This window comes from Myotis daubentonii, chromosome 7 (genome assembly GCF_963259705.1).
Source record: "Myotis daubentonii chromosome 7, mMyoDau2.1, whole genome shotgun sequence".
Classification (NCBI taxonomy): domain Eukaryota; kingdom Metazoa; phylum Chordata; class Mammalia; order Chiroptera; family Vespertilionidae; genus Myotis; species Myotis daubentonii.
This window is the reverse complement of record NC_081846.1, coordinates 57,517,385-57,534,375: the sequence shown is the minus strand read 5'-3', so window position 1 is coordinate 57,534,375 and position 16,991 is coordinate 57,517,385. Positions and strand designations below refer to the sequence as shown.

The following is a 16,991-nucleotide window of genomic DNA, read 5'->3' as shown; positions in this document are numbered from 1 at the left end:
TTAATTTTGAGAAAGTCCAATTTGTCCTTTTTTTTTTTCTTTTAAGGGATAATGCATTTGGTGTGATGTTTAAAAATTTTTGTGCAACTCAAAATTATAAAGATTTTTCTCCTATGTTATCTTTCCCTTTGTTTTGTAGTTTTCAGTTTTACATTCATGTCAATGATCTATTTTGAATTAATTTTTGTATAGGACACAAGGTATGTATCTGAGGTTCATTTGTTTTTGCATCTGGATAAGCAATGGTTCCCACACTATCTACAGTAATAAAAGAAAAACATGCAAATTAACCATCACTCCACCACTCTGCCACTCTGCTACACCCACCAGCCAATCAGGAGCAAGTATGCAAATTAACCCAACTAAGATGGCAGCGGCCATGGAGCTGGAATGAGCAGGAGGCTTGGGTTGTCACTGGCGATGGAGGAAGCCAAGCTTCCCACCTGCCCTGGCCAGCCCTGGGTTCCGTTCAAGGCTACAAAGTTTCAATTATAGAAGATAAATAAATCCCAGATACCTGCTTCCAGCCCGCCCTGGCCTTCACTCAAGGAGGCGCTAAAAAAAGAAAAAGAAAAAAAGGAAAGGCTTGGAGCTTGGGTCACCGAGGGGCGTGGCCAGTCTGAAAAGAGCTATCAGCCCCTCACCCAGGCTGGCCAGGCACTCCAGTATGGACCCTCACCCTAAACAGAATGTGGCCAGCCTGAAAACAGCCCTCAGCCCCTCACCCAGGCTGGCCAGGCAACCCAATGGGAACCCTCACCCTGAAGGGGGTGTGGCCAGCCTGAAAATGGCCCTCAGCCCCTCACCCAGGCTGGCCAGGCACCCCAGTGGGACCCCCACCCTGATACGGGACACCCTTCAGGGCAAACCAGCCAGCCCCCACCCATGTACCAGGCCTCTATCTATACTAATAAAAGGGTAATATGCTAATTAGACTGGGAGACCTTCCTGATGATCTTCTGGACAAAGCCATGGTGGCGGGGCCGAAGTAGAGGTGATTAGAGGCCAAGAGGGGAGGGAAGTTGTAGGTGATAAGGCCAGGATGGGACGGCAGTTGTGGGTAATCAGGCTGATGGGGGGCGGGACCGTTGGGGGTAAGCAGACCAGCAGGGGGGCCAGTTGAGGGCAAGCAGGCCATCAGTGGGGGTCAGTTATAGGTGATCAGGACAGCAGGGGGGGGGAATTTGGAGTGAGCAGGCCAGCAGGGGGGCAGTTGGGGGAGAGCAGGCCAATGCAGAGGGAAGGTGGGGGTGAGCAGACCAGCAGGGGAGGCAGTTGGGGGTGAGCAGGCTGGCAGGAAGGGCAGTTGGGGGTGAGCACACTGGCATGGGAGGCAGTTGGGGGTGGTCATTTGGGGGAAAGCAGGCTGGTGGCAGGGGGCAATTGGGGGTGAGCAGGCCGGCAGGCAGAGTGGTTAGGGCCAATCAGGCAGGCAGGCAGGCAGGCAGGTGAGTGGTTAGGAGCCAGCAGTACTGGATTGTGAGAGGGATGTCCGACTGCCGGTTTAGGCCCGATCCCTGTAAACTGGCATAGGACATCCTTTGAGGGGTCCCAAATTGGAGAGGGTGCAAGCCGGGCTGAGGGACACTCCCCCCATGCACGAATTTCGTGCACCGGGCCACTAGTCATAATAATAAAAGGCCAAGAGGCATTACGACTGAAACGAACAAACGACTGGTCACCATGAGGTGCATGGAGCACCTCTTGGGCCCTCCCCTGCTGCTCACAAGCTCCAATCGCAGCAAGGCTGGTGGCCAGTAGGCAGGCAGGCAGGGTGGCGAGGTGGGCGCTGCTGCGAGTGCAGTGGGCGGGTGTGCAGGGCTGTAAGCACAGCAGGACAGCAGGCAGATGGATGGGGCATGCGTGGGTGGGTGGGGCCATGCGATTTTGTGCGCTGGGCCTCTAGTTTGTTTATAAAACTACCTTTTCTCCATTGAACTGACTTTGTATCTTTGTTGAAAATCAACTGACTATGGACATATGGGTATATTTCTGGATTCTCTATTTTGTTAAATGAGACACACTTAAAAATTATTTTTTAGTAAACATGTCTCTATTTTAAATAGAAATTTGAAAAAAAATACTGGTTTTCAAAGCTGTGGCTTCCACTCTTAAATTACCAGTCTTTGAGATTATGGCTGCCTGCAGTTATATCGCATAAAGTCACTGCAAAATACAAACATACAATACCATGTATGCCATACCACGTATCCTCATTTCCAAAACATCTTGTGAGATGATGTTATGACATGTCACTGAAATATAAGGCTATCATTACAAAGATCATTAAAAAGTACAGCCTCTTTTTAGACTTTATAAAATAGACCCCAATACAGCCACTATGCTTTTTTAAAACAGATAGTTTAAGAGTAAGGCTATTTTCAGTATTTTACTTGGAACTAATACACAGATTCATCAAGTCCCCAAACCCTGTGGAATTTCAATTAACTACCTGCCAAGAGCCATGGATAGCATAATATAGCCGAACAGAGGAAATACCATCTGCTTCTGTGACCCAAAATCACTCTAGTATCAATGCCTATGGCTCCTCAGAGCTCTCTTGATCCTGCCAATGTTATAGCCATGGTTAACCACAGAGAACTTCTCTGTGATGCCCCCAACTGCAGAGGCTTTAGGGAAGCCAGTAATGCAAGGGGTTCATTGAGATCACTGATTATGCTGATGGTTCATGGCACAGTTGATGACAGCAAGACGTTCATGAACAAATGTCCTCAACTGGCAACAACTACTGAATGCTTGCCAATTGCTGTGGTAAACTAGACATCTACATTTTTTAAATTATGTTGTTTTTCTTTTCTGATCAAGGAGGTATATAATGTGAGGATTACTAATGTCCAAGAAGAAACTTGCTATATATCCCATTACCAAGAGAAAAAAAATAACCCTGAGATGATGCCAGAAATAGAAATGACAACGATGGACACTGATGGATTGTTATGTGGTAAAAGCGTCCTTTCCCCTGCAGCTACTCCCTCAGGCCATGTGACAGATGGGTAAGCTTTTTGTGGTCACTTCTCTCTTTAATGTGAAGAGTCAGTGCTGGTTCTGACTCCTGCTCATGTAACCTGCAGTCAGCAAGCAGTCATGTTAGAATAGCACAGCAGGACCCAGACAGCATCGGGGTCAGAGTTATTAACAGCTGCACACAACAGAATGCACACTAGTTAGCTTAAGAAGAAAAGTATTAATTACTGGATTTTAGAAAGTTCACAAAGACTTTGGAAGGATCACAGAAGTAAGCTCTAGATTAAGCTTCCAGGAATAACATCCAGAACTGCATACACAGAGCTGTCTGGTAAGTCACACTGCCTCTGGCCCAATTAGGAAATTACTGCCATCCCCACTGATCCCAGAGTACGCTGCCTTTGCTCGTGGCCACACCAGAAAAATAGATCTCTATGCCTTCACTTGTCTCCTCACATAATTCCACCTCTCTTTAGCTTTTGTTTCAGTAGTTTGATAAGTATGCGCCCCGGTACAATTTTCTTTGTATGTACACATGTCAGGGTTTCCTGAGCTTCTTGAAAATATAGATTGATGTTCATCAAATTTGGTAAGTTCTTGGATATTATTTCTTAAATATTGCCTCTCTCTCATTTTCTCTTACTTCTTTCTGGGACTACATATACATATATATTCAATCTTTTTACTATGTCCTATATCTCACTTATGTGTCAATTCTATTCTGCTTTTAATTTTTTTTTTAATTTTCTCTTTACGTGCTTTAGTTTGAATTTTTTTTTAACCTGTCTTCAAGTTCAGTAATCATGTTTTCTACCCTGTCTTGTCTGGTTTTAAAGCTTATCCAATAAGTTCTTAATTTCAGATATTGTATTTTACATTTCTAAGATATGTTTGATTTATTTTTATATATTGTAATTCTTTACTAAAATATTAAATATTTTTATCCATTTGCCCATCTTTTCTTCCATTTACTTGAATATGCTAACCATAATTATTTTGAAGTTCCTCATTGCTTCTTGGCCTTTTGGCTAAGATCAAGTGTATTTTGAAGTTCTTGCTTTTCAACTACAATATATAGATCATTTCTGTATCTGTTTTATTATCAGTCACTTTTTCCTGTTTCTTTGAGTGTTTGGTAATTTTTATTGTGTGTTGGACATTGTGGAGGATCTATCATAGAGGCTCTAGATTATATTATTTTTCTCTAAACAGTATTGAATCTTTCATTTAAAAGACAATTAAAATGCCAAAAAATCTCCTGGATCTTGTTGATGCTTTATTTTTACGTTTTTAGGTTAGGTCTCTTTCAGTTTTGTTCATAATCACAGAGTGCAGCCCATATCCCTAAGGCAAGACCATTCTGGAGTAATAGAATGTCTAGAGTATTCCCCAAGATTTCTCCTCTTCAGCTGGACTAGAACTCCAATACCTACACCTTCCCAAAATGCGGGACCTCTGAAATCTCCATCGGGTCCTCAGCTTTCCAGTAGTTGTTCTCTGTTGACCTTTTGGTATCTCACTCTATATATTCAGAGCTTACAAGTTTCAAAGGACTCATCAGGTATTTTTATTTGCATTTTAGAGGCTCTTTATCTGCTGCTTCTTTATCAGTGGTACCTTGACCCCAAATCTCAGCTACCTTTACATCCCAAACTCCAATCTCTGCTTCCTATAGTGTACTAGGACTATAATTTTCTGCTTGGGTTACATTTATTTCTACCTCATCTAGAAAAAAGACACCAGGAAGAAATCCAGAGTGAATTAGGGCTCACCTTAGAAACTTTTCTTATTTCAAGGATATTACCTATCACTGGCTGTCCAATACCTGCAAACGGTGTTTTACCACGTGATCACAGTTGCTTACCATGATATCAGTCATTCATTATCACTGGAATTGGAACTGAAAAAAACACCTGTATTTTGAATTAAAATACAATTTACCATCTGATTTGTGAAACCTAAGTCCAGCATCCAAGGAGACTGAAATCTATGGAGAAGGGAGATCATGGAAGGAGTGGATGCTATGAGAAACTACCAAAATGAGAAAAGGGTGTTCAAATAATATTTATTCAAAAAAGTACCTTCTACCTTTCCTAAATACTGTGGCTTCTTGATTAGGACACACAATTGGCTAGTGATGAGGATAAAGAGCACAAAAACAAGATGAGCTGGAGAAGAAAACAAGTGCCTGGTAAATTAGTTCATGCCTAAAATGTGCCTCAGCTTTTTAGGTTACCACGTTTTATTTTTAAAACCACATTTGACATCTCAGCATATTCAGTATTGGCAATTAAGAATTGAAATTCACTTCTTTTGTGTTTGTGTGTGTAATTACTTCTTAATGACTTTGCATGTTCACATACTTGTTTCTACAGCAAGCGTCTTCATAAGTAAGGCAAAAAGAAGGTAATGAAAGCAGTACTATATCAGGAAGCATTATAAAAGGGGGAAGATGCCTACGACTTATTATATACTTTATTTTATAGGAGCACCTACTGTGTTCCAAGCACTAAAAAATCTGTTATATTGGGAGAGGGGGGTGAAGGCATAGGGGAATTGGAGGGGATGTATTAATGCCAAGATGTATAAGATGGGTTCTTCCTTGCAGTTGTGCAGGAGACGTGGATTTTTCAGTATGCCATAATCACTGGCAAGTCAGGATTATGTACAAGGGATTAGGAAGCACCAAGAGAGAATTGAATCTAACCAAGAACTCAAGGAGGTCTTCCTATAGCAGACATTTGAGCTCAATCTTGAAGATGAATGAGACTTAGCCAGACAAAGAAAGGTAGGAGGGACATCCTAGGCAAAGCCAACAACAGCAGGAGCAAAAGCTCAGAGTCAGGAAACAAAATATTGTACAAAGGGAGAGGGAGAGTAGATTACAAGGAGTTTTGTATTTCTAAATTGTACAGTGTGAGGTGGAATGTGTCAAGAAGGGAGGCTGGAGAGGGCGCTGGGGTCCATGCTACTGAGGACTGGGAAAGCCATGCCAAGGAATCTGGCCATTATGATAAGCACAGGGATGCCACTGAGGAGTTGCCATCAAGGGATGAGATAACCCAAACTGCACTTGAGGCAAAGCATTCTGCTGTGGTTTAAAGGAAAGATTCCCGAAGGGCAGGGTGTGAAGCATCGCTGTCAGAGGACAGCTGCAGTCGGTCGGGAACAATGTTCCAGGGCCCAGTGATAGAAGGAAGGAGTAGACAGATAAGAGATAAAATGTTCTAAAGTTGGTACATGGCCATGAGGGTGAGAGAGAAAAGGAAGCTAAGGTACTTTTTGAGAAAGAAGTATAACCTACTAGGGGAAAACAAAGATTTCTATTTCGGACACTGAATTTGAGGCATCTATAGACTTCTAAGTTGATACAACCAGTATGTAGCCAGATAAATGAGGTTCAAGAAAGAGCTGTTCAGAGATGAGAAAAAAAGAGTTGAGAGAAATTACACAAACACACACACACACACACACACACACACACACACGAGCATGCGAGGCCCGGTGCACAAAATTCATGCACTGGGGGCGGGGGGGGGGGGTGTCCCTCAGCCCAGCCTGCATCCTCTCCAATCTGGGACCTCTTGGGGAATGTCCGGCAAGTGCTCTAGCTCCACAGAAGATGCTGGACCGGGGAGCAGCTGCTCAGAGGGTAGGTCCACAGTGGCCTGGCTGACCGGGATGAGCGATGCTCCCACAGCAGGCCAATTCCCGCAGGCCACACCCCCACCAGTGAACGAATCACATGCACCGGGCCTCTAGTTAGCATATACAGTAGGTACAGTCATAAGGGGTTTGGAAGCTAATGAAGTAGAGAGAGAAGAGCAAAGTGCAAGGACAGAAACCTCAGGGTTTTAGGAATAATGACAATACATGGGCAAACTAAGAATCACCTTCAGATGTGGTAACATGAATAATTATTTAGATGTTAACGGAGTGAACAATGTCAAAGAGTAAGTGATCAAAAGTGAGAAATGAAGCAGAGAGGTCCACTAGACTCGGGATGGAAGAATGAATTAGTTAATATGGAGGTCACTGGTGACCATGAGAGAGGGGAGGATTGTGGTAAGAAGAAGTGGTCAGAGGTCCTGGAGAAAACAGTATACATTATTCTTCCAAAAGGTTGATTTCAAGCAAAAGGGTAGAGATTAGGGACCACCCAGGAACCAGAGGATGACTTAGAGTCAAGAGACTATTTTATTTAGATAAGAAAGGCTTAACCATATTTACAGGCTGAGAGAAATACCCCACAGAGTAAGAGAAAAAAAGATAAGAAAAGTGATAAACATTAGAACTAAGTCGTAAAGTGCTTGCATGGATCGGAATCCCAAACATTAGAGGGAAGGACTGGGCATGAACAGGTAGAAGGCATCACAGTACCCATCAGGAGGAAGGCAAGAGGCTACAGGAAACAGAAAGACATAGGGTGGAGAGGCAGGAATTGGGAGTCAATTTCATTCCTCCATGACTTCTTTTCATTGATAAAATAGGAGGTGGATAGTCTCTTGGGAATTTGGTGGGGACAGCGTATGGTGATAGGTAAGAGTCTTGTAAGGACTGGTGACCCTTTGAAACAGTCATAAGAGGAATGGGGAAAACTGGCAAACTAATGACAGTCCTACGGCTTCTCCTGTGGCACTGAGAGTCCAGGTGAAGCTGACTTTTGCTAGGGGCACCTGTCCACCCGGCATGGCTGCAGAGGACATACATCATCTGTGTGAGGGATCTGGGAAGGAAGCAAGCCCACACCTAGCTAGTGATCTGGGCTGGACACTGGGGAGGGGCTGGTAGTCTGGGAAAGATAGGAAATCAAAGAGCAGGTTTTGTGGGAGAAGAATGAGAGTTCTACTCCCCCACTTCCATCTTACGCCTCTGGCAAGAAGCCTAAAAGCCTCTATTTGCTACAGCAACTGTAACTGGTAGAAAAGCAAAATAGAAAGAGAGAAAAAGAGAAAGAAAATTCATTATTTCAAAATTCTTCTAGCACTATTCTTAAAAGACACAAACCAGCTAAATCAGCCCCTAGAAGCCCTTTTAAATTCCAAGACCGAGAACAAAATTATGGTTAAATGTTTAATTAATGTTTATTATAGCTAGCATGTTAGTTTTAGAAAGGTCAAATTTATGATACAATGAAGTGATATTTTTCACATTCTCTGGGTCTATTTTATAGCACAGTGGAGCCCACAGCATAATAAATATCTTCTATTATTCTGTAAGATGACTGTATACAAAGCTTTGTAGGGCTGAGATAATATTGAATTTCAAGTCAAATGAGCTGGCGTGAACCTCAGGCAAGTCACTTTATCTCTCAGGACTCAGCTTTCAGACTTGGAAAATGCAGGAGAGGGATAAATCTCCAAGTTTCCTTCCAGGTTAAAAAAAAAAATCATGAGTATAACTTGATATTTTAAATTACTATTAGAATCGATAGAGTTACCCTTTTTTATGATGTATTTTTGGTCCTAGCTATACATTCTTGAACCTCAGTCCCTGATCAGGAGCACAAACACCAATGATAACACCATCTCTATGGGAAATAAAATCCATTTTAGCACAGTTTAATTTATGCATCAATTTCTCCATTCTCTGCCCGCATGTAATCCTGCAAGGCTTCATCTCCAAAAATTCAGAAATATTTGTTCACCATCTTGTGACCATGGTCACAAGACACTCCCTATTTTGTCCCTAGGATCCAAGCAGCTGATTTCAGTGGGTGGGCACTCTGCAGAAACCCCTGCACCTCTTAACTTAGATTTGTCATTGACGGTAAAAAGAGAAAATACCTATTAAGCATCTATTGAAAGGCCCGAGATGTAGGGGACCCTTTGTAGAAAATGCCTGACACACTGAGCAGCACAATGTGTGGGAAATAATAAAAACACAGCATTATGTTTGTCCCCCATTCAGATGTTTCTGTCACTACATGAAAAGCAGTGACAGAGCCCATGACTCCCTCTTGGGTTACAGAGGACCCCAAAGTCACTTGAAGTCACAAAATACAGTCTTGATTCAAAATTAAGTTATCTCGTTCCAAGATTAATTAACTCTTCCCTCTTTATTCAGAAGATGACATCTTTCATTCCCTGGATGCTAAGACCCTCAGTCCACAGGTGGGAGGGGAAAGGAGAAGAGAGGTCAAGGAAAGGACCGCTGATCATACTGGTGACTGACACTGTCCCAAGCAAACCTGGCAGGTGGGTAATGCTGACTCTTGCTCTCCTGCTAGTTCTGTTGCCATGATCGTGAGCTGAACTGTTCTCAGAAAAATTCTCCTGGTGTAGGCCACACACATCTTCCTCTGACTAGCTCCTTCACTTCCACCTATCAGATTCCCATCTACTGTAGTTCCCCTGCACTGTTTTGGGGGCCTCCTTAGCTGTGGCAGGAGCCCTGCTGGACAGAAAAATCTCAGTCAGAATGCCTTTGAAAATGACCCATGCCACTAAATGATTTCTTAAATACGGTACGTAAAAGACTGATAGATAACATTTCATCAGGTCATTCCAGCTTCCACTTACGATGTAGAAAAATGTTGCTCCCACATTAACCACAATAAAAAGCGAAATAACCTATAACATCAGAACTTTTCTTGAACCCACCTGAGAGTAGAGGCCACAGGGCGACAAAGTAGCATGAGATTTAAAGAAAACCAGATGGCTCTGAGAAGAGAGGCAATGCGAGAACTAGCTTGCCTGAGGCAGAACACCTGAGAAAGACAAGCCACCAGAGAAGTGGGGAAGAAGATTGCAGCTAACGCTCTGTAATGACTCTGTGGTAGGCAGTTAGACAGCCGTGAGTAGAGCAAGGCTGATGGGCCAGGTAGAGAAGGTCACCAGGGTAGAAAGCCCCGGGTGCCTGTAATGAACAAAACAGGGAAAATGAGGACCTCGCCCCCAGGGCAACCTTTTCTCCTCTAGCACATCGGTGGTCATGAGGTTCAGACCCCCTGACTTTTCTTATTGCTGGCCATGCTCTTAGAGGGGGAACAAATAAGGAGGCTGAAGAATAGCCCCTAAGCATTAAGCCCCAGGACAACGGGGATCTGACCCACATCAATACATCTAGGCTTAGGTTGTGGTTCAGCTCCAGGCCCAGAAAAGCAGCAAAACCAGACAAGCGAGGCCAGAGCTGACCTCAGGACCAGCTGCATGAACTAATGACCCCTCCCTGGGCACCAACCAGTCAGTGAAGCCCGCGACCCTGAAAGGACACCAGTGGAAAGCTGATGAATATTCTATTGGATCCTCCCCTAAAATCTTCACCCTTAAAAGCCACTAGGATAGAGGACCCAGCCTGCTCTCTCTGCCCCCAGTCCCAGGAGCATGCCTGTGCTTTTTCCCTTTTCCTCTCCCCGCCCTGCCACCCCCCCCCCCCAACCTTTACCTTCCTCTTTCCTAAGCTCCAAGGGCCCTTCTTTTACCTCTGCAACTTGTTCCCTGACCCCATTTCTTCTACCACTCACTTCTTCTACCTCTGTGACCCTCTTATAGTTGGAGTCTTGAATCTGAATTCTTTCCTAGCCAGTACTGAAGTTGCTGAACCAAGGTCCAGTCTGACTCCAGCAGTCTAACATCTGGTGCCAATTCGCCACCAACAAATTCATAGTTAATTTTTACTAATTTGCTGCTGTGTAGAGGAACCCATGGAAGCTACAGACACAAGGGGAATTTACACCCCCTTACAGATTTTTCTCCACAAACCTCACAGAATGCTCATAAGAACATCAGGGTCAGAATGGGGCAGCAGAGGAAGCATCCTAAGGTGGTGCCAGTGGGTGAGGGAGGAACAAAAGCCCCCAGGGGTGGGGAGAGATGAAGAGCAGCAAACTCAGCAGGCCCGAGGGTGGACTCCTTACAGCTGAGGAAGGGGAACAAAGAAACCCTCCTCCCCAGGGGGAGGGGCAGGAAGCTCTCTCCCACCCAGGTGCCACCAAGACACCAGGCAGGGTTTGTTTGCCATGGGGAGGAGGGCAGGATCACTGAGTAGGTTCTAGCCCCAAAGCCCAGGGACATAGGTCCTGCCTGACTGAGACTGAGGCTGAACCAGGAGAGCAGAACGCCTCTTCCCCTACCAGACTGGCAAGTGTCTACTGAGAATCTACTGCAGGGGAAGGAACAAGAGTGGCAAGTCTCTCCCTCAGGCACAGGCTATAAACAAAGTAACACCAGTTGCCCCAAACTGGAAACAATGGTGAATGGATAAATGGAGAGAAAGCATACCATGGGATACTACTCAGAATTTAAAAAGAAGTAGTAATATATATAATAACATGGTTAGATTGCAAATGCATTATGCTAAGTGAAAAAAGCCAGACTCATACCCTAGGGTTACATTTATATGGCAGTCTAGAATAGGAAAAACTATAGGGGCAGAGATTCCTTGCCAAAGGCTGGAGGTAGATGAGGGGCTAACTACAGAGGAGCATGAAGAATTTCTGAATGGTGATGGGACATTTCTATATCTTGATTGGGTGATGTCATGCATTTGTCAAAACTCATAAAACAGTACACTTAAAGGGGTGACTATACTGTATAAAACACATTTAAAAATTAAAAAGAAAACAGAATTTTATTTAAATTAAGAAGTTCTGTTCATCAAAAGTCACCATTAAGAGAGTGAAGAGACAAGTCACAGATTGAGAGAAAATAAAAAGAAATATAACTTGCATACAGAAAATACAAATGAATAAGAAAAAAAAAAGACAACCCAATAGAAAAAAAAAATAAGCAAAAGACTTGAGTGGCATTTTACAAAAGAGGATATCCAAATAGCCAAAATACATATGAAAAGCTGTTCAATATCTTTATCCTAAATGCAAATAGAAACCATAATAAGGTACTCCTACACCTCCACCAGATAAGCTAAAGTTAAAGACTGGCAATACCAATGTAGGTGAGGATATGGAACTGAAACTGGTTGCAAATTTCTATAACCACCCTTTGAAAATCTATTTGGCAATATTTACTAAAGCTAAACACACCTGAGTCTTATAATCCAGCAATTCCACGCCCCAGTATTTATTCAATAAAAATGAGTGCAAGAGAACCCAAATAAGTAAAATCAGAAATAAAAAAGACTGACACCACATGCCAATAAATTGGACAATCTGGAAGAAATGGATAAATTTACAGAAACATACAATCTTCCAAAACTGAATCAAGAAACAGAATATCTGAACAGACTGATTACAACTAACAAAATTGAAGCAGTAATCAAAAAACTCCTAACAAACAAAAGTCCTGGACCAAATGTCTCCACAGGTGAATTTTACCAAACATTCAAAGAAGAACTTATACCTGTCATTCTCAAACTAGTCAAAAAAATTCAAGAGGAGGGAAGACTCACAAGCTCATTTTACAAAGACAGCATAATCCTAACTTCAAAATCAGATAAAGATACTATAAAGAAAGAAAATTATAGGACAATATCCCTAATAAACAGATGCAAAAATTCTCAACAAAATATTAGCAGACCAAAGTCAGTAATACATTAAAAAGATCACCCACCATGATCAAGTGGGCATTTAATCCTGGGATGAAGATTGCTACAATATTGACAAATCAATCAACGTGATTCATAAACAAAATGAAGGGTAAAAATCATATGATCATATCAATAAATGCACAGAAAGCCATTGACAAAATCCAGCACCCATTTATGATAAAAACTCTCAGCAAACTGGGAATTGAGGGAACATACCTCAACATAATAAAGGCCATATATAACAAACCCACAACCAACATCATACTCAATGGGGAAAATCTAAAAGTGTTTCCCTTAAGATCTGGAATAAGACAGGGATTGTCCACTTTCACCACTCTTATTCAACGTAGTATTAGAAGTCCTAGCCACAGCAATCAGACAAGAAGAAGCAATGAAAGGCATCCAAGTTGGAAACAAGTAAAATTGTCATTATTTGCAGATGATATGATACTGTACATGCCAATAAATTGTACATAGAGAACCCTAAAGATTCCACCAAAAACATCTAGAACTGATAAATGAACTCAGTAAAGTAGCAACATACAAAATAAATGTTCAGAAGTTGTTTGCATTTTTTATACACCAATAATGAACTATCATCAAGGGAAACAAAAAGAACAATCCCATTCACTATTGCTTCAAAAATAATAAAATCCCTAGGAATAAATTTAACTGAGGATGTAAAAGGCTTGTACTCAGAAAATCATAAGATACTGTAAAAAGAAACTAAAAAAAAAAAAAAAAGACAAATAAAGGAAGCATATACTGTGCCGCTGGATAGGAAAAATTAAAATCAGAGGAGCCACTGAGGCAGCTCCTCTGTATTCCCCTGTGAGCATCAGACACCAGTCCACAAGCCTCCAACTGCAGGGGTGACCCACTAAACTCCCCAGCCGTCCTGGAGGCGCCTCACTGGGTCTGAGGAGGAAGGAAACCCCATCTCCTCACCCTCTCACTTTATTGAGGACTCACACACAGCCCATCAAGCTCTCCTAACATACCTCCTCACAGATTCTCTTTCCTCTCCATAACTTGACCCTTTTTTAAGTGTGAATGAGAGGTTCACGCATCTTTGAGCCAGCATCAGACGGTAACTTTACAACTACACTCTGCGTGTTCACCCCACACCTCACTCTGGAGCGCAGCATGAATGGTTTGGAGTTGGCTATCATCTCCCAATCAGGACTTCGATATTAAGCTCCTGTTACAGGAACTTCAGCTTGAACCACATGAAATTCTTGATTGTTGATGGTTTGAACTAACAATTTTATTCAAAATAGGCTTTGTAAAGACAGTGAACTTCAGTTAGAATTTGAACAAGAGGGAAAAGTGGATCCTTAAACGAATACCCATGAAAACACTGAAATACCTTGTGCAAAGCATCTCACCTTGGCTTTCAGGTCAGCACACAAATCCTGTTGCTTTCTCCTGTCCTTAGCCAATGTGCTCTCCATTTCATGAGCCGCACAGGCCTCGGCAAGTGTCAGCACAGCCTTCTGTATAAAATCCCTCCTATTCTTATTCCAATTTGATATCAGGACCCTTCGCTGCTCCCTTGCAAAGTGATATTGGTCACAACATTTCTCATGTTCGACCTGAAAAGAAAACGGATGGATATTAGCACACTGTTTACACTTATAACGAACTTGAGGCTATGCCTTATGTCATTGTTATGAAAATCAATAAAATAAATTATAACAACTGATATTTACTGGGGACAAGCATCTCTGGTTCCAGTCCCAGAGTTCTGAGCCTGTGGCTAACTGGTGACTGGGGACTATAAATCCAGTTTCCTCGTACAGGATGGAGTCAGACACAGGTGGCCATATAATAACTTTCACTTCTACATGGCAATGAATCTATGAGCAGAAAGCATTATTTCCCCTATATGTAATTTCAAAAACACTCCATCTTTAAATTAGTTTGGTATTTTAACAATTCGTTTAAGTGCTTCAGTTTGACATGTGCTAATAAACATTAAAAAATTGTTACAATAATCCTGAAAACTCAATTTGCCCTTAATAATTGAAACATTCAGATGTTAAGATGTCTAAACTTGAAGTAATTATAGAAATGACATTAGCCCTTTCCATCCCACGCTCCAGAGGGGCATGGCATTCTCACATTGGCAGCAGAAGTTCCTGCTGCCCATGAATCCCAACCAGAGGAGATCTCAGCCTTGAGGGGAGGAACAGGAATAGAGATAGCTGGAGTGGTTGGAAAAATCTCTGTAGGTGATTCTGAAATGCTCATTATATAAATGTGTCTCCTGAAGTTGAGAGTCACTGACCTAAATAATTCTTTATTTTGCCAGTATAGACCATGTTTCTGAATTTGATACATTACTGAACCTCTAAATGGTGTGAAAAAAGAAGGTCGCAAGCAGGGAAAGGTTGGTCCCCCCTAAAAGAATAATTCAGGTTTGTTTAATTAGGCACATGATGAAACAGGCTATGGTTTCACATACACCAAACATCCCCTGCTCAAATCTGTTCTGTAAACTTTTTAGCTTTGTTCCCCAAAGCCAAAAATACACTTAAAACCTGTCAAACATTAAGAAAGGAAGCATGCACCATGCAGAAATGCATACTGATCAGCCCAATGTAAGAAGTAAATGTAAAAATCTTTATTATGTAAATAGTAGGCAAATATAAAAAGTCTACAAAGATAAAAATGACAGCTGGTCACAGAAGCAACTAGATTTGACAGGGGATAAAAAGAAAGATCTAATTTAATAAATTAAGACTTTTTAAAAATTCTAGAGTGAATTATTTATTATATAACATGTTTTTTTAATGTGGTGTGTTGTGTGTCTTTTTTTCAGAGAGAGGGCGAGAGAGAGGGAGAGCTAGAGAGAGAGAAATATCAACCATTTGCCTCTCATACACAGTCCAACTGGATTGAACCCACAACCTAGGTATGTGCCATGACTGGGAATCAAACCCATGAATTTTCGGTGTACAAGACAATGCTCCAACCAACTGAGCCACACTGGCCAGGGCTAATGTTTTTTTAATAACAGGTATCTGCTATTTATAGCTCAAAATTAAAACAAATAATTATGGGAGGGTGGGGGAGAGGATAGATGATGATCATACCAGCTGTGTGGCCTTTGCTTCAATTTCTTCATCTGTAAAATAAGTATAACAATGGTACTTCTCTTATCAACTGTTATGTGTGTTACAGGAGTTTACTATACACATGCCTGACATAAGGTAAACTCTATAGACATGTTAGTATTGTTCTTACTTGCTGAATTTAAAACACTTACAAAAATGCAGATTCTGTGATAATATTTTATAGGCTGGCCCATTTAAAAGTTAAGAGTCTATGCATACTTGTTTACATATATACTAGTATTTTAAGGTGAGTTTTATGAAATTAATTGGTGACAAGCTAACTTTTGTGTTCTTGTCTTGTCAACTAGAAAATGAAACAATAATTTCCAGGCCCTTCTCAGGGAAATTTCAGGCATGGCTATGAATTTGAGGCATTTGTGTGTCAGAGCCATGTAGAGGGATCAAACAGAGTTATGGTGGTGGGGACGGTATAGATAAGAACCAGCCCGCAAGGTGAGTGTTAGCTTCCCCATGACTAGAAGGACTGAGAAGTGGCAACTCTGTGGACCAAGGAGCAGGAGCAGGCATTCCACTTTCCAGCAAGACCCGAAGATAAAATAACCTCTGATGGCGGGCAGGTGAATGTATACACACCTGGAAGTCCAATACTAGCAGAGCAACCAGGGAGCCACAGTGAAGATCTCTGGGGCAAGTGAGCACAGAAGAGCAAATGTTGCCGGGGGGGGGTCACCCACCTTCTTATGGGCCACACAGACTTGAAATATGAGACTTCAACCTAGAACACTATTATTTTCTAGACCAGTGATGGCGAACCTTTTGAGCTTGGCGTGTCAGCATTTTGAAAAACCCTAACTTAACTCTGGTGCCATGTCACATATAGAAATTTTTTTATATTTGCAACCATAGTAAAACAAAGGTTTATATTTTTGATATTTATTTTATATATTTAAATGACGTTTAACAAAGAAAAATCAACCAAAAAAATGAGTTTGCGTGTCATCTCTGACACGCGTGTCATAGGTTCGCCATCACTGTTCTAGACTGTAGGAATAACTAAATTTTGGATCAACATTTAATATCCCATCTAATAAAAGAGAAACATGGTAATTGGCATACGACCGCTACCCTTCCCATTGGCTAATCAGGGCAATATGCAAATTAACTGCCAGCCAAGATGGCGGCCGGCAGCCAGGCAGCTTGAAACTAACATGAAGCTTGCTTGCTTCAGTGACGGAGGACTCCAATGGTCCCCGCCTGCCACTGCAGGCCTCTGAGCTGTAACTCTAAGCAACTATGTAACAAATATAGAAGCTAAACAAAACCCCAGAAACCTGCTTTAGTCCGCCGGGCTTCAGCCAGCAGGATCGCAACATTGTAAGCAAAGGCCAGAAACCTACTTTCAGCAACGGAGGCCTAAGAGCTGGAGCCAAGCCTCAAAGC

General features: G+C 42.1%; 1 protein-coding gene across 1 annotated transcript in view; it reads right to left on the bottom strand.

Moving 5' to 3' along the window:
• The window catches only part of CCDC148 (coiled-coil domain containing 148), a 225,905-nt gene that overhangs the window by 104,332 nt on the left and 104,582 nt on the right, over positions 1-16,991 (bottom strand). Inside the window, exon 10 of the mRNA XM_059704381.1 lies at positions 13,860-14,066. Within this exon, the coding sequence (XP_059560364.1) occupies positions 13,860-14,066 (207 nt within the window). The remainder of the gene's footprint in view (positions 1-13,859; positions 14,067-16,991) is intronic.